At 48.7% G+C, this 17,474-nt stretch overlaps 1 protein-coding gene across 2 annotated transcripts; it reads right to left on the bottom strand.

The window, feature by feature from the left end:
* Positions 1-12,341: 12,341 nt before the first annotated feature.
* LOC126580938 (DNA repair endonuclease XPF) lies at positions 12,342-16,671 on the bottom strand. 2 transcript variants are annotated; one of them, XM_050244291.1, is made up of 7 exons: positions 16,640-16,671; positions 16,338-16,574; positions 15,515-16,276; positions 15,289-15,443; positions 14,168-15,222; positions 13,879-14,100; positions 12,342-13,809 (listed from the first exon to the last, which is right to left on the bottom strand). In XM_050244291.1, the coding sequence occupies exons 2-7, from the start codon at positions 16,532-16,534 to the stop codon at positions 13,066-13,068; spliced, it is 3,135 nt and encodes a 1,044-aa protein (XP_050100248.1). In that variant the 5' UTR covers positions 16,535-16,574; positions 16,640-16,671; the 3' UTR covers positions 12,342-13,065. The 2 variants fall into 2 exon arrangements, with proteins under 2 accessions (XP_050100248.1, XP_050100246.1); XM_050244289.1 differs by lacking the exon at positions 16,640-16,671 and having other exon boundaries at positions 16,338-16,638.
* Positions 16,672-17,474: the final 803 nt, after the last annotated feature.

Raw genomic sequence — 17,474 nt, 5'->3', positions numbered from 1 at the left:
TAGTGGCTGTGTGGTTGCTGCTGGTGCTGCTACCGATGTTGTTATGCTTATACTGAAAGGGTGGTGGGTGGGAAATAGTTGTATTTCCGGGAATCCATCCAAAACTAGAACGAAAAGCCTCGGAATGAAACAAATCACACAAACACGCACAATGCCCATACACGTCACAACGATGTGAATCCTGCGCACGTGCAACCTGTGACGGGGAGCAAGGATATTGTTTTTATTGCCGCTAAAGCTGCTGCTGGTGGTGCTACTGTTGGTGCCCATTTCTATGCACTGCACTAGATCTGGCTACATGAATTGCTTCCTCGTTGTCCTCGTTCCAAGGACCCATCACTGAGCACTCGTCAGCCCGGTATTTACATTTCAAGCTGCCCTCCACACCACAGCTTTCCAGTGAGTGTTTGCGAGTGATTTTGTATCCTTTCACGCCATGGCCAAAGCCATGAAAAAGGCAACGGGAAAAGCGCGGTTGCTTTTCCACATGCCTATGCATTTGCTTTGCAATAAGAAAAAAAAAGGTTTACCATGGCAACACATATGGCTCGATCGGTGGAGCGCTGAAGGCGTTTTATTTGTCCAGCCCAACTCCATATGAAAGGGAAAGAGAGATTTTAAGTGCAAGCGGTGCTGGTGCCGCGCTGGACCATTAATTCCGGACCGGCAGAAAGCCTTTTTCAATATTCGCGCTCGCACGATCAACCACTATCCGGTGAGCGGCTTGCCAGTCGATCGATTGAATGGATTTGTAACCAAAACGGAATCCCGCATTCTCCATTCCACTTCAGGAATTCCGCGAACCGCTTTGTGCGTTCCATTTGTTTTCCCATTGTTTTCCGCTTTGTGTTCGTGGTGAATCGGTAGCAAAGCGTTTTTCATTCGGTATGCAAAGAGCCAGGGTTTGGGAACATGTTTATTTTTCCCGCAAATCATGGCCCAAGTACCAAGTAGAGACAGCTAGTGTCCTAAGGGCAAGGATAATCAATTGTGACGAGACGGCTAAGTGGTCACCGCCACAATGGACGTGGAATGGAGCGAACACAATACGGAGTGATCCACGATGGAGGACCACAGTCCACTGGCACCCAAAGGGACACCAAATTTCCTCTTCTCACGCGGCGCCTGCAGCCTCCTTATTATCGTGCGAGATGATACGCCGGGAAAAACCTCCACCGACGTTCGGTAAAAACGAAAAACAAACATAAACACAACCACCATTACCAACCGACCGACTGTCCGACGACCGGACGGACGACCATGGCATGGCATGCCGTGGTGGCGCGCGACAGACTGGCGCCAACCCAACACCATTCGGGGATGCCTTTGCTTTCGTTCGGAAAAGTTGAGACAATCCACCGTTTGCCATTAACTGTTGATTGTGTCTCTGGTTGACGGAGTTTTCCGAAACTGGCTTGAGGCAAAGGCGCATTTATCATAGCGTTGGCCATTTTGAATGAGAGGGCGTTGCGGTGTTTGCGGTTCACGGGGCACCCACACGGCCAAAGGGCCTGGCAACTGGTGGCTGTGGAGGTGGTGGTAAGCTGGCGCCACCGGGAAGTACCAGAAGGGACTGACTGATCAAGCATCGGGCACAATGAAACAGAGAGCTCATCTCGAAGCAATGGCGCACAATGGCGTCGTCCATTTTGTCGATGTATATATAGCGGTCTGTCCAGTTCGTTTAAGCGTTTAATCGATCTAATTTCCAGGACAATCGGCCAGTAGGAATAGTTTACTTAACGTAAAGTGGAGGCTACGCACTAGAAATGAACGCCAGGAATCGAATTCGTGGATGTAAACGAAAGGTTGAAACAAAGAAAACAAAGCAACCATCGGAAGGACAACAGAATGATCCCAGGGATCTCAATTAGCACGTAGCACAGTTTAATTAAGAGCCAACTATTATTCCAGTTCCCAGTGCTCGCTAATCAGTAATCGGAGCCGGCCGAGCTCTATTAACCCCTTTTTGGACCATTTTCGATCCACAAACATCACCAGTGGACACTAGTGACCACCGATTGGATGGATGCGCGAGAATACAAATGTGAACAACCAGCATCGCATCTGATCTAGCTAATGTGTAAATGTGCGCGGTAGCGAGTGGCTTGTTTGCTAAACTATTGACACTCATTTGTTTGAGGTTAGCGATACCGGGCCGGGCACCAGGCCGGCAGTGGTGTTGTGGTTTGAGTCGCGATTAAATATTTACCAACCCCTTTCTGAAACGCTCCTACCTATCAGCACCGTTCGTTTGCGTGTGCTGGTTTACAAATTGAATTATGTTAATAGATCAATCAGAGACACAAAGACTCGGGCTACTCGTTCTGAAATCGTGTCAAATGCGCCACATTAGTCACAACGCGTTGGGTCTCTACCGTTTGGCCCTTTTTACGCTCACGATGACACTCGAAAGGGGCACAGGATCAATGGGCACATGACCCCCGAAGGATTCCATAATTAAACGAAATGACACCCCGGGCCCGGGCGGGAGCAAACCAACGACGCAACACATGCTCCAGAGTTTAATGATGGCAATGTTTCATTATTAGCCCCGGCACCAAAAACACCAATAACCAGCGCGACACCAAAGGCGAGGGAGAAAGTGTCCAAGAAAGGACCAAAAGTCTCGAGACGGCGCCCAACTTTTGTCCGGCATTAGGGCATTAACTGCGCAACGGTGGACCTGGTGGACCCTTTTATCACCGCGTTTTAACCGAGAAACGACACAGTTGGAGGCCCAATGGGCATCGCGGCCGTGTGTCCTCGAGAACAGCAAATAATGGCTTCATTAATCGATGCCATCGGGCACTGGAAGTGCTGCTGGTGCGGGTTTTCCTCCGTTTTTTCGTTGGTCAATCGATGGCGTCACGCTGGTGGTGGTGGTGGTGGTGGTGCGTGTAACAGTTGCCGAGTTTGGGGTGCTGTTAATTAAGTCCGAAAGAAGAAGGGGGCGCGAGGACAACCCGTTACGCATTTATCACGTAAAAATTAACCGACCTTTAATGTCGGTCGGTTTATGGTTCGATAATTGTCAGATCGTTACACGCGCCGTTCGAATGATGAATGAGAGCAACTGAAACCGGGACGATAAGTGGGCTGGATGGGAGGGTTTTTAGTTTTTGCTCTTGTTTTCAATTGGTTCCAGTAACATCTTCCTCAAGGACTGCGCTGCTCGAGAGCATTTCAAAAATGCTTAAAAATGTAAATTGTAAGATTTATTCCGGCTGATTCCGGCTAATTGAAGAGATTTGGTTTTTATTTTCTACTTCTTTTCCAGCGAGTGGCCATTAATTGGAAAGCACTGCTCTGGGATGCACGGTTCGTAATGTATTCGTTACGGTCTGGAGGATTTCGCGGCCCGTGAAAGTGGTTGCCGTTTTGCATAATACAACGTTCGTGCTGCATCAACTGAGATTAATGCAACGTGATGCGAGCCTACGCCTACTTACGTCGATCGCATTGTAGCAGCTGATCAACAGCGAATCGAACGCTTTGCAGTGACAGATTCCTGCTTTTCTTTTCATCTGCTCCACGCAATGCTTTTGTAGATGAAGCGCGGAGAGGAAGAAAGGAAAAAGGGAGGGAGGAAGGGGATTGCAACAGAATGAGGGAATTATTTTTAATAATTTATCCCCATTATTATACGCTCCATCGACAGTGCAACCAGAGGGATAAGACGAGACTGCTGCTTCTGTTGCTGGTACCAAGCGTTGGAAAAAAAACGAGGAAAAGTTGTCCAGCACGAGAAAGCGCAATGGATGCAAGGGGGAAAACGCACTTCAACTCCGGGAGGACGGTCGGTCGCCCGGTATAGTGTGTGCGTAGAGTAAACAATAATCCGATAATGTTGAAATCCGCTTTCATTACTTAATATCTGCGAAGCCGCACACCGTTCGGAGGGAAATGGGAGTACCGGAAACCGGGGCCGGTTGATACATTGCCAGGAGCTTGATGTCCCGAAGTAGCAGCAGCATAAAAAGGATGCTTGCAAGGGAAAGTGAGAGAGGAAAAAAGGAACAAAAAATGGAGAGAAAGCATAAGCAGCCTCACAACATTAACACGAGGACAACGAGGTTGTTGAAGTGAAAGCCATACAGAAGCCGTTTCGTTCACTGTGCTGCAGATATTTGCATTGTAATAAGCTGCAACCGAAAATCGCAAATGCACTCAGCACAAACGTACACCCTGCCGTATCCTTTTTTGGTCCCGGAGTCCTTTCCAAGTACTTAATTGTGCATTGTGCCCTTCGAGAAGGACCGCAAGCTTATTGAACCGTTGCAATGAATTGGGTATGATGTTCCTGCATTCTTCTCATCCACATAAAAAACATTAAACCATCTGCAACACCAGCAGCATCATCGCCGTAACGACTTGTTTGCGGGGTGAGCATTAAACCAAAAGAGGACACGAAGACGAAGCCGAGATCCGATTAGGATTCGACGACGTCGACAGCGAATGCGTCTTAAATAAGAATGAAACTATAGCAGACCAGCAGCGCTGGCCAACGGAGGGCAACGAATCAATTTAATCTAAGACGTGCCACAACGAAGCAAAAGCAGAATACGACGAAGACCGGGGCGGGGGATAGCGCAATTATTGATTGAATTTGTGATGAACGCCGTATGGCTGATGATGATGATGCTGCTGCTGCTGCTGCCTATAGTCCTCGCAATCGATTGCAACGCCAAGGCCAGACGAAGGGGCAAATATACATATAAAAAAAAAGTAATCCGGCAAACTAATACCACTAATAGGATTCAATCAATCAGTTCCGGCTGCCTCGCCCCCGGGGGAGGCGAAGGGAGAATTGTTTTAACTTTTGGCTCCTTGGTGTAGGTTGCCGAGGTGAGCCTGACCAACGAGCAATCATACTAATCATCTACCATTTCTTCACAGGCAAGGATCGTTTGCGTGTAGTGCGTTGCAGGTAAGGAAGGACTTAAGGATGGTTAAGCCAACGGGAGCAGCTTAGCATTTAATTGGTCGGTAATTGGGGGGGTAAGGATCTTTGGAATCCTTCACCGTAGCGAGTTCGAATCGAATTAATCGACCGGTTTCAGGCCTTTGTTATTGATTCTGCAGCCAATATGTTTGTTGGGTTTATGTTATGTGTCTTTTTAGGCTTATGAACACTGAGCTTCACAATTAAGACTCCGTGATCAACGTGAGCACTGCAATTTTTGATCCAAAAATCAACCTTTTTTTAGTGGATACTTGTTTAGTTTCTATAACGGAAATCGAGTAAACTGTGATTTAGAATCTTATCTTTAGACGCTTTTCTCTTCAAAACATGTTTCTTCCTCATCAAATAAAACTTACAAAACTATATTTCAACAACATGTTAGCAAGGCTACCATACCATAACGATAAAACGAGTTCGAATCACAATCGAACAGCATTAACAGCAATGTTGCTGGGCACACAATGTGGCAGCATTACCACTCGACATTTTCACAACTATCGCCTCTGGGAAATTGACACCTCGTGAGCTACGTGGGCATAATGCATTCGGAGAATAGAATTAAATATTATCCAACCAATTCCAGCGTCCGGCCACCGCTGACAACAATTTATTCAATTTTGCACGTTCGATCGACGCGTTTTGTCGAGCCAACAACGGAGTGGGGGACTAACCGCCAGACCAATGCAGCGTTGCGTTGTGCATAAGGTAAACATAATCCGCATTGCCACATGTTTCTGCCCTCAGTGGACATCCTCGTGTCACTAAAACGCAGGGAGATTGGTCTGGCCGCCACCAGAAACTATCATTCTATCCCACCAAACCCTCAGCCCTCGCCGTCTCGTGCATCCTGGTTCGGTTGCGGCTCAAATCCGGGGAAAAAGAAATTAATGTCCCCCACCGGGTAGAGGCGATTAGGAACCGGCTCTTTTCCCCTGAGGCACCGGGGAACCTTTGGCCGGACACCGTACACGCCCTCGAGTGGCTTTCTATCTCAATCTCGATGATTGGTTTCGGATGGAATAATATTTTCGCAACAATCCGTCACGCTGGTGCTGGCCGCTGGTCTGGTCGTCAGCACACTACTAGCACAGGAGTGGCAGGTCCCTAGGTTCCGCTTCATTTTCTGGGGGTAGGATGATATTTGTCCCGATATGATTCCACCAACAGCGGACGAGCGAGCTGCTGTACCAACGTAGAGAAAGTAATAAACCAGCGGAGATCGGCACCAGCGCTTGCTGGCAGCTGGAAATGGTGAGTTCCGCAATCTCTTGCTCCTCATCAACGCCGGGAAATCAACCGTGAAGTGACGAAAAATGAGATTTATTGTTTATTATTTGTAAAATTAGACATCGAAGAGAAATTGGCACGCCGACCGACTGAAGCAACTTACGAAAGCGAATGGTCGACCGGTGGTTTGTGCAAATTGGATAATGCTAGCACAGGACGAATGTGCAAGGCGAATGTGGGGCGTGTTGTTGATGAATAAACATGAGAGGAGGAAACATGAACGTGGACAGAGCCCGTTGATGCGGTGGCTATTAGTAATTGATTTCACGCCACAGCTGATAATGCAGAGATAGAGAGGAAGAGAGAACGGCGCAATAGGATTCATTTACGCATTTAACGAACGCAGTAACGATCGCAAATGCAGCACAGCACCAGAGAATGTTCTAGCTTTTTTGGGGGAATTTTTGTATCTCAATGTGAACTTCAGGTTCCGTTTTTGGAAGACAGAAATACTGAGAGAGACTTACTGCCGTTTGTTATTCTTTTCGTTTCTTATTTTTCATCATACTAGATTTCAGCTAAGTGATAAACTTAACATAATTAGTGATGAAATTGCTGAGTAAAACATTTAAAAAACAGAATGAATATTTTCTACTTAATAATTTAAAAATAGTGAACATAGAAAATCTCTTCGTAAATCATAGGAACCTTTGGCGAAGCAAACATTCAATCGCCCACTGCTGTGATGTTTCCGTTGTTATGTTGCCTTGTTTTATTTCGAATGTTTTGGATAAATTTAAAATAAGCAATATCCACTGATAATATTTCTCCTATTCGGTCCCTTCCTGGCATCCTGTAACCCTTTCTAGCGGCACTTAACATTCAGCACAACACCTTCCTATCTGGCGTGTTATCTAGCGTGAAGCATTAATCCCCAGTCCAGGAATCCATCGACTGGATGTACTGCTGAATATTTAAGATGGCAAACAGACAACGATCGAACCACCGAACCGACTAGCAACACCGGAAACATAAGTAAGCTAGATGCTACCGGGTATGTTGAATCCCCCCCAACCAACACAACCGTCCATCTCTAATCCCTATTGACTTCCGATGATGATGATGATGAATTTTCTTCGATGAAAATACATGCTCTAGCAGCTCACATTCCCGCTTCCTTCCAGTAATCAGTAGCCGGACTCGGTGGTACATCGCGAGAGAGAGAGAGACGGGCAATATCCGTCCAACCAACTCCACAGGACACTGCGGGTGCTCGACGGAAAATGGAACGGGAAATGAAATTATCATTTATATTCATCAAAAAACCCCAAAATCGATTGACGATGTGATGCGATCTAGATGGATGGATGGATCGAAGGCACCCTTGGCTGGGTGTCTTGAGAAGCTGCGATGTACGAGCGAGTTCCAGCAACAGTGTGGCATCCGCGATGGCATGCAGGACGTGCGCTGACTACGGAACATCCTTCGACCTGGCTGCAGATTTCAAAGACAACACAAGAGGTGAGTCAGAAACGCACAGAGGGAGGGAGTGGGAGCGCAATTACAACAGTTGGAATTGATGAAAACATATTATTTTTAGTCTACGCTGTCTTCTGGCTGCCGCGGCATTCCGATGACGATCAGGAGGAAGAAGTGAAGGAGGATAAAACACCAAAAATTGACATCCCGGCTTGGTGCGAACGAAGGAATGCTGGTAGTGAAGGACAACTCAGGACAACCCAGCGGAAAACCGCACCCAATAACTCCAAAACGCCCAACGAACCCCTTCTTGGGTGTTGGAACGCCACCGTCGTCATCGTCGTACATCATCATTTCACCCTCCGTCGTCTCATAACTCGATTTTGCACTCCGTACGTACTCCGGATGCCATGCTGCATTCCAACCAGCATCGTGTGCCAAAGGAAAAGGAAGAGGAAACCTCACGTTTTCCTATGCAAATTGTCTGTCAGCGACGATGCGGTGTGGTAGTGTGTGCCTCGGCTCGAGTGTGAAAACGATCGTATCGTAAATTGTCCTCGGTACACCACGAGGAACCCCGCTCCTAACGCCATTCCGGAAACCAGCCCTTGATCACAACAGCGTGTGCACAGCGCCGGGGAGCACGCACTTTCTAATAGTTGGCGCTACCATTTGCACTTCGTTTTGCATTTTATGTTCTTCAATTTTCCCTCATAACGCAACGTGTGGCACACCGGGTTTGGAGGGAGCAAGCGGGGGTACGTGGTGAGACCACCAAGCCAGCCACAACCACTTCAAGACGACTGCAGCTCGAATGCGGGACATGGGCATATAAGGGAGCACGTTTCGTTTGTCAGAATGGTAGCATCTTTCACTCGCTTCTCTCTGTCTCCCTTTCTGCTCTACTCGTAGAGCTGGTATGCAAATTTGATTGTGTAAGCATCCGACAATGTACTAGCGCAGCTATACGATGGCAGAGGAACGTAATACAGTGGAAAGTGGCCATCCAACCGCCAGCCAAGGCATTCATCCTTGATATGAATGAAAGACGTACGACCAGCCGTCGTCGCATGTGAGATCTGGCCCGGTAAAAGAACAATCTCAGTAGCATAGCCAGGAGAGCCTTCGCCTTCACGTCAGTCTAATGATGTTGGATGAGATGAGAGACAGAAGACGACAGAGTCTGCAGGCTGTGAGGCTTGGGTTACACTTGACAATGACGACAGCTTCATGATGATGATGATGATGCGCTGGGCGAAGCGCCCACACTAACTCACATGCTGTGGATTATCACTATCAGCCATCACACCACACTATCCTAGTCGCCTTTGCCTTCTTTGCACGTGTTCTCTGTTGGTGAATATGGCGGTTGATGGTGGCTGCTTGCTCGTTACTGGGTTGCGCAAGGATTGCTTCGATGGTGTAGCCATGCTGATTGGTCTGGTAGAACAAATTAACTTCACTAGAGTGTCTTAAAAGTGTTTTCAGGAAGAAGTTTGATAATTATGTTAAAAATGTTAGCCCAAATCTATTGTAAAGTTAAACAGCTAGTCATTTAATTAATTTTAGAAAGAAAAACCCCAAAACCTGTCATAGATGCATCTGCTTGCTTTGATAACTTTTCGCACACAATTCCAGTGGTAATGGCACTAGAAAGTGATTGGAAAGCTATCGATAGCTTTACTGTTACGATTCCTCTTATGTTTCATAAATTGAATATTTTAACCTAAGTTAAATTTAGTGTAAAAGATTGGTTCATACAGCAAAAGAACATGTTGGCATGTGAGCATGTAAATTCGCTTCCCTAATTGAAAAACCATCCAAGAATATCATCATCAAAAGAACATTAGGAAACTCGACCAGATAACGAAGCGTTCATACCTTCCCTGCTCTCTCTCTTTCTCTCTCTCTCTCTCTCTCTCTCTCTCTCTCTCTCTCTCTCTCTCTTTCTCTCGCCTACTGAAGGTTGAGTTAAGGCTAAGCTAATCCGAACGATCGATTTCCGCTGAATCTTTCGGGTGGGCTCCCTCACCATCTCCTTGTCGTGTCCGGAAGCCCGGCTTGCGTTTAATTAAATGGAATTTAATTGCAGTCTGGTGCAAATTAACAAAAAAAAAGAGCCTTTCGCACCCACCACGACCGCCACGTAGAACGTAAACAGTCCTCCTGTCCACCGAAGCCACGTGGACCGTTCTCCGTGGTACGACGAACTAGGTTAATTACACCGGACCATTACACTCGGCCATCGCGACGGTATTTCCGCCGATAAGAGTTACTAGCGCCGGTGCTAAGGCGCCTTAATATTCATGGCCATTCGCGTGGGTGGTGTACGGGATCTCGCATCCACACCGGAGCCAAAAAAACACCGTCGGCCAATTACCGATTTCGCTCTCGTTTCGTGCAATGCATACAAACCGCCATGGAGGAGACGGGCGGAGAAGATGCACTAGGGCTAGGCTAAGGTAGGCCAGGCCAGGCCATTGGCTTTACGCCTTAAATCATCGCGCTCTAAATCACACGCAGAAGGAGAGTGCCGGCGTTTTTCCACCTGCCCTGCTGTCTCTGGTGTGCGCTTCTCTTCTGTTGATGTTCCGGCATTAAAGTTTTAAAGCCAACAAGCCGTCCTATTCCATTTAAGGTCCAGCGTCCGGTACACCGTCCGGCGACAACACAGACACACCGGTGGTAATCCATTGTAAATCTATTGAAAATAGACTCTGTGCTGTGTTGCTGGACCCCACCCTCCCCCCACACCGGAACCGTCCGCAGACGTTCGGTTCGGCCGTTTGTGTCCCTTGCGCTTCCCACTTTCTACTCCGCTGCTAAACGAGACTCCAGGAGACTCCCATTCACGAGACACGAACCGTCGGAGGAAGAGAAACAAATTAAAAGCAACCGAAGATAGTGCCCCAAACGCGGTTGCTGTGGCCATGACCGGCTTCAGCAGAGCAAGCAAGCAGCTCTCCCTTCCCCTCCTCCATCGCGTTCTCTTTGCGTTCTTCAAAATGGTGTTAATTTGATTAATATCAAGACCGACTTGTACATAAATTAAAACAAATTGCTCAATCGGTCTCCAGTGGCTGACTAGTCTGGTCCAGTGGCCACCGGCTACGGACCGGAAATGCGAGCGAAACCGGACACAGCACACAATTGATGACCGTGAAAAGTGATGACGCATTTGCGAATTTACGGGCTTGTCCGACGATGCAAAAAGCGTTTAATAAAAGCAAGAACATTTCAAGAGTTACTCGCCCTGATTCCTTTGTTGTTCACGAAAGAAAAATGCCATGAAAAAGGTAAGTTTTGCTTCGCCAAATCGCGGCCATTGCAAATTGATCGCTAATCGTCGATTGGCTGGCACTCGCAGGTAAAAATTCGACCCGCCATATGCAAACGGGCGATCGAAGATGGCGAGAATGATGGCGATCGAAGATGGCGGCCTGCCGGTTGACGCCTACTGACCAGGCAGAGCTACCTCCTGCTCTGTTATGGTGCCCTAGTAAAACGACTAAAAACTGCACGGTTTTGTTTAGTTTTGGGTTTTTTTCAAATTTTTTCGCTGCACGCGTGATCACGCGGCCACGTGGTTCGCGATGTTTGTCGTGATCTTTTAAGAGGATTTTTCGAAGCTGGAACCGTGTCTTTCACGTGATAATTCGCAATAATAAGGATACAAGAACACCGCATGCTTTTGGGGGGAATCTTTTCTTTATTTCTTCAAACTTCTCATGCTCAGCAACAATACGCAACAATCCCATCTCCCCCTTTTGGACATGAAACATTAAATTATTGCCACAATGATGGACCCGGAAAGTGTCTTATCTGCTCTTTAACAGCTACAGCCACGGACGGAGACTGGGCGGTTCTCGTGGACTCCTTTCTTCTGCTGGCACTTTCTTACACGCAAAGAAATAATCTCGTCCCATCCCCCCTCAACAAGCACACACATGTGCTGCAGCGACCGTTTCCTGGGTTGGGGGGACGAGACGATCCGGCCATTCCGAACGATGACTCATCGACCCGATGAACTCCCGATGGGCGCAGAAAGGCAGAACCACAATAGTAAAACAACAACAATATTTCATCTCCGTACATCCCGCTCCCCCCAGTTATGCGAAGAAGAAAGTGCAGACCTCCCGTTGCGGGGGTGGCAGTGTATCTCCGGTACATCCGGGGCACGGTGGAACTGATTTTTCTTTGTATGTCCGCCCCATGGCACGCATCGGTGCTCATCTATCACGCTTTCGCCGTCACGAGGACAGCCAACAGCGCAGAGCTGCTACTCTGCGCCCAGTGTTGGCGGTTATGCGTGCGGTCTTCCACAGTATGAGCGCACCAAAACCCGCACCATACATGCCAGGACTAACTGGTTGACTAAATTTGGGACTACCGTGCCAGTGAAAGTCAGAAGGACCGCCATCATAGAAACTCGGGAAGATAATGCTATGCCAATGGTTGGAAGGATACCCCCCGTCCTCGTCGCTCCCCACCGAAAACAGGAATATAAATGTAAATAATCAAATTTTTATGCTCTCTTCCTCCGCGTACTAAGGACGCGGTCTTTCAAGCCACGTGTCCGGGGGGCGAGTTGCTCTCGTCCTTCCGATAATCATATGTGAATTGTTTTTGGATAAACACAAATTATTCCATTCGCTGCAAGCTAGTCCCTTCGGTCCTTTTGCGACTCTGCATGCGACCTATGCGACGCGCTTTGTAAAGGAATCTCTCATCGCACACACGCGCCGCCGTGCCTGTGGATAGAAAACCCGAGTGGGGTGACGAGGGTCCTATGATAATGCCGCCAGAGACCGCCGGGTGTGAAAATTAATCTGAGCATCTTCCTCCTCCCCGGGGAATCGCAGGAGCAAAGTCTATGCTACCGACGGAAGCGATTCAACCTCATTTCAACGGAAACACTAAGGAGGGGTTGTGCGCCGAACGTGGAGCGTTGGCAATTTGGTTCAATTTCCTTATTTCCGGTCCTTTCGTTGTCGTTCGTTATTTGTAAAACAGCTTCCATTGACTGTGGCTGGACGATGATTGTAAGGGAAGAGGCAGCATATTGCTTTCTTGCTCACCAGTCGAAAGGGGCTCTACCAAGAAATCGATACTGCCGTCCAGTGCCTGCTCGATGGTTCCATGCGTTCGTCTTCTACATTCAAGACCTACTTGGGACAACTACAATTCTGCATCAATGTTACTGTGATTGAAAGTAAGCAGCAAAGAGACTACGCATAACAACCAACGCATAGCCTATTGTGATAGCCACTACTGCCAATTTCCCTTTTTTCCGGAATCTTAATCAATTTCTTTACAACCCACTAAAGGAGAGGCCTTCCTTTTTTTCTTGAAAAATACCTTTTAAATTAACAAACAAAATACCTATCCTGACCTCACTTATTAGTATCACATCGACCGCGACCACCGCCGCGTGCCTTTGCCTTGGCCGCCCAGTGCGCCTTGCCACTCGATTCCGGTAGCGTCGGTTTGTGCGCCAGGTGCAGTATCTCCCAGAGCTGCTTCGCCAGTGCCTCCCCACCCAGTAGCTCCTCCAGCTCGGTTTGTGACTTTTGGGCCAGCTCACGGATGCTGCGGCACCGCCGCATCACCCGGCCAATGTTCCGCGACGTAATGCCGGGTAGCTTAATAAGAAACTCTTGCACATCGGCGCTGTTGGCTAGCAACGTTCCATCGTTTCCCCCGCTCGGCTCGATCTCATCGGTGGACAGCTCATCACAACCAATCTTGACCGCAACGGCTGGATCCGGTTCCGCTTTGCCCTGTTTCAGCTCCTCAAACAGCTGAGCCGTCGCGTAAGGGCTCGGTGACCAGACGAGACGCAGTTTCGGAAAATGAATCGTTAGCAGCTGCAGCTTGGCCATAATGTCTTCGTTCTGTGAAGTACCACCACCACCGGCGCCTCCGGTGCCGGAAGAACCTCCTCCGGAAACCATGAAGTAGCGTTGAAAGTGGAACGGTTTGTTTTGATCGAACTCGATCAGCAGAATCGGTTTGGCGTAGTAGCGTGTCATCTGGATGCACTGGTTGTACAGCCGGCCAGAGTTCAGTGAACCGATCAGATCCGAGATCGACTTCCGTTCGACGCAAATCTCCGGTGTGATAATGTAATCACCAACCTGCGAGTGTGAAAGGAGAGGAACGGCAAGATGAAAGCGATTCACTCGGTGAACGATTGTATGTCTTACCGTGATGGTTAATGGCACGACATCGATGCCTCGACGGTGTATGAGACACGGCAAATCGGACCGGAATTCGCGCATATCGACGATCACTCGCGGTGTTACGATTTCATTAGGATCCTTTACCTCCTGGCCACCTGCCTGGCGGCTTGAGATTTCCTGTTTCTTTTGCAGCATCATAATCGTGTCTTCGGATTTACCGTCCTGATACTCCGGTACCACCATAGTCTGTAAAGTGACAGAAACTGCGTTATTGACCGCTCGCTATCCTCTGCCCCCCTATCGTGGCACTTACTCGCTTCGTGTCGATCAGCAGCTCGAAGGCTTGCTTCTCGCGCCGCAACGAAGTCAGGTACGATTGCTCCTCGACCGTCTTGGAGTAGATGATGGCAAAGACGCGTACGCGTGCCATCTCGGCACGTTGCTGGCGTGCCTCGTACACCTCGATCTGCCGGATCGCCGTCACGTTCGTGTGGTACATGACGATGTAGCGCGGATTGATCTGCTCCAGCGTGCGATCGAGCGACCCGAGCGCTCCATTTGCTTCACTTTTGAACGTCTGAATGAACACGAGCGGTCGATTACAGTCCTTCACCACCATCGTGATATCCATGTTTTCCATCTCGGCAAACGATTCGAACGCACCGCTCTCGAGAATGCTCACATCGGCGGCCGACTCACTGTCGTCGTCTTCACCGGCCGCATTCACCGGTGGCCGCTGAGACATGGTAAGAATGTACGAATCGCGGAAGTACCGCTGATAATCTAAATCTTCTCCCCCCCGGGCCGCCAGTTCCGTTTCCATTTCCGATTTTTTCGATTCTTCACACTCATCGCCTACTGCGGTACCATTCTCCTCGTTCTCTTGTTGACGTTTACGTGCCTCCTGCTCTTCGGCCGCCTCCAGACGCTTTGCTGCTATTCTCTCGCGAAGGAATGCCTGTCCTTTGGTGGGGCCAGCTTTATCCGGTTTACTAACCCCCGGGACCGGTGCCGATGTTCGGGTCGGTTTCGGAACTACTGGTTCAAATGCTTGCACTTTAAAGTTGACAACATCCTCCTCGGTCGAGATGTGACTGAAGCTCTCGGATACTTTCGTTACCGGGATGTCGTTCTTAAGCGCTTGGTAGAAAAGGTAGCGCTCGGGGCTTTGCGTCAGCACCTGGTTCAGCTGATAGCAGGCCCTTGCATCCTGGCACAGAATCAGTATCTTCACCTGTTGCTGCAGATACTTTTGACGTTCTTCCTTGCGGCGAATTTTACCTGCCGTCTCTTTGATATCGGCTGGGATGTCGACACGCAGCACATCCAGCAGCGCTTTCCACTTTGGCGACAGTTCCGGTTCGAATTCTACAAAAAGTATCGGGGTGGTACTCGGGATTAGTGACAGAAGTAGCTAGTTGAAGAGTAGCTTACCACTCTCTCGATTGAAAATGCGCTCCTTGGCCACGGTAAACACCCGTTCGGCGGCCTCCATGATCGTCCAGCCTGAGTTGCTGAGTGCGTACTCCTTAGTCCGATAGCGTTTCAGTAGCGCATAGAACGACACCGAGTCACCGTAGAGGCATGATCTGTACGAAAAAGCAACAGTTAACGATATCGGTCTGCAGAGAGTAAATTCCTTTCTTCCAGATATACTTACACCATCAGGCTACGGAGCACCTTGAGATCGGCCACAATCAGCTTCGTTTGAGCGCTCAGCTGATGCCAGATCGTGTCGAGCTGGGCCTGCAGAATCTTGTGGAACTTCTTCGTGACACAGTTCTCCACCGTCACCTCCTGCAGCTCGACGAAGCGGTTCAAACTCTTGACGCTCTTCACCAGATAGTTCATCAGATCGAGCAGATTCGTCTGTAACAGTATCATGCTGTGCGTCATCGGGATCTGTATCTCGACCACGGCCGGCTCGTAAGGTTTCAGCGAGCGCTGAATGGTGACATGAAACCGGGGCCAAATCAGCAGCTCCTTCACGAACAGGTTACGCATCACCTTCTCCACGTGCCCGTACCCGTACGTGAACGCTTCCACGTTGCGCGAGAACGCCTTGATGAAGCCAACCTTGTTCCGCTGCCGGTACAACCGGAGAGCGAACGCTTCCTGGCACGATTCCACGATCTCGTGGGCACGCACCACGAAAATGCCGGTAATCAGCTCGATCGGAATGCGGTTCTTCAGCAGATCCACCACCAGGATGCGAGTGCTGATGAACTGGATGCCACCGTGCAGGTACGTGCGCTCACGTTCCGTCGTCAGCTTGGCCGTCTCGTGAATGTGTTCCGCATTTTCCAGGTGCGTTCTGTAGAAAGTTTCCTCCGTCTCGGAACAGTTCACGACCAGCACGAGCGTAGAATTGTCGCAGAAGATTTTCAGCAGGTTCAGCAACACCCGCTCGTAACTGATGCCTCTGTGAAGACAAGAATCGAACGTTGAGACCGCATTTTCAGAAGCGTCCGCCGTGTACTTACTTGGCGCAGACGACGAGCGCATCCGTGTGCAGCAAATCGAAGAACATCTGCTTCTCGTACTCCAGCAGTGCGATACCCTCCGAGGCAAGGAACTCTTCCGCGTCCACCTGCTGCGTCAGGACCCGGTCTTCCTTGGCCTCGGCCTGCTCAGCGGAGCACGCCAGCTCTCCGTCCAGCCCATCGTCCTCGAGACTCATCTTGCGGGCCCAGCTTCAAGCAATAGGGAATGTTTGAACACTGACTTGAGTTTTAGTTTGTTCTTATTTGCAAGAAATAGTCCAAAAAAGTTAATAATTTCTCACCTTCTACAGCGATTTATGCAGCCGGCCTTTCCTGTTGTCAAACAAAAGCCGGCAAAACAAATAAAGGCGCTGCCACACTGGTTGCGGTACTTGCGGCAGTTGCGGACGCGTTATGGCTTGTCAAGCACGGTATCCAACGAGATTGTTCAGATGTGCTTTTGTTGCGGCACGAGCGGCAGTTGCAGCAATGTTGTGATTTTGTACAAATTTGCCGCACGTACCGCAACCAGTGTGGCAGCGCGTTAAGGAAATCGACGAGCTGTCTCGACATTCGGTTCTTCAATCGGTTTTGAACCGATACAGTCAAACCGACCGTTTGTTTGAATTCTAACGGTTTTCTATCACAAGTTAAAGGACTAAACTAAAGTTAAGAGATAATAAGATAAGTTTGATGGTTTTTTTTTTGTTTTATGTATTTCGAAGGACAGTGTTGAGTACAGTTCTCTTATCAATGTAACGTTTATTATTTAGTTTTCTGTCGCATCACTTTCTCCCTCCTTTTCTCTCTCTCTCGCGCTCTCGTTCTTCCCTCCATATTTGCTCTAAACTACTTTAATGGCCCGAATACATCTTGATTGTTTCGAAATTGTTTGCGCCATTAAACGTACACCAAATCCACGCACCGCACCAGGTAGAAAATTATTAGATTTTGTTTTTCGCTACTTTTTCGGATTCCAATTAACGCTTCCGTTTTCTTCACTCCGCATTCCTCCATTACCTATTGAAAGTAGTCGAACTTGATTGCGTGTCCCTCCCTGCTGGGGTTCTACCGCGTGGTACACCACCGTTGCAACTCAACTTGTGCATTAGTACCCTCCTTCGTTTCTCTTCATAC

Source organism: Anopheles aquasalis, chromosome 2, assembly GCF_943734665.1.
Source record: "Anopheles aquasalis chromosome 2, idAnoAquaMG_Q_19, whole genome shotgun sequence".
NCBI lineage: Eukaryota > Metazoa > Arthropoda > Insecta > Diptera > Culicidae > Anopheles > Anopheles aquasalis.
This window is presented reverse-complemented; position numbering and strand designations above follow the sequence as displayed.

Excerpts from the sequence above, each read along its gene's own strand:
- LOC126580938 (XM_050244291.1), bottom strand. The coding sequence starts at position 16,534 with ATGAGTCTCGAGGACGATGGGCTGGACGGAGAGCTGGCGTGCTCCGCT. Across the intron at positions 16,277-16,337 it reads GCGCTCGTCGTCTGCGCCAA|AGGCATCAGTTACGAGCGGG; the intron begins GTAAGTACACGG and ends TTGTCTTCACAG. Across the intron at positions 15,223-15,288 it reads CATTTTCAATCGAGAGAGTG|AATTCGAACCGGAACTGTCG; the intron begins GTAAGCTACTCT and ends TACTTTTTGTAG.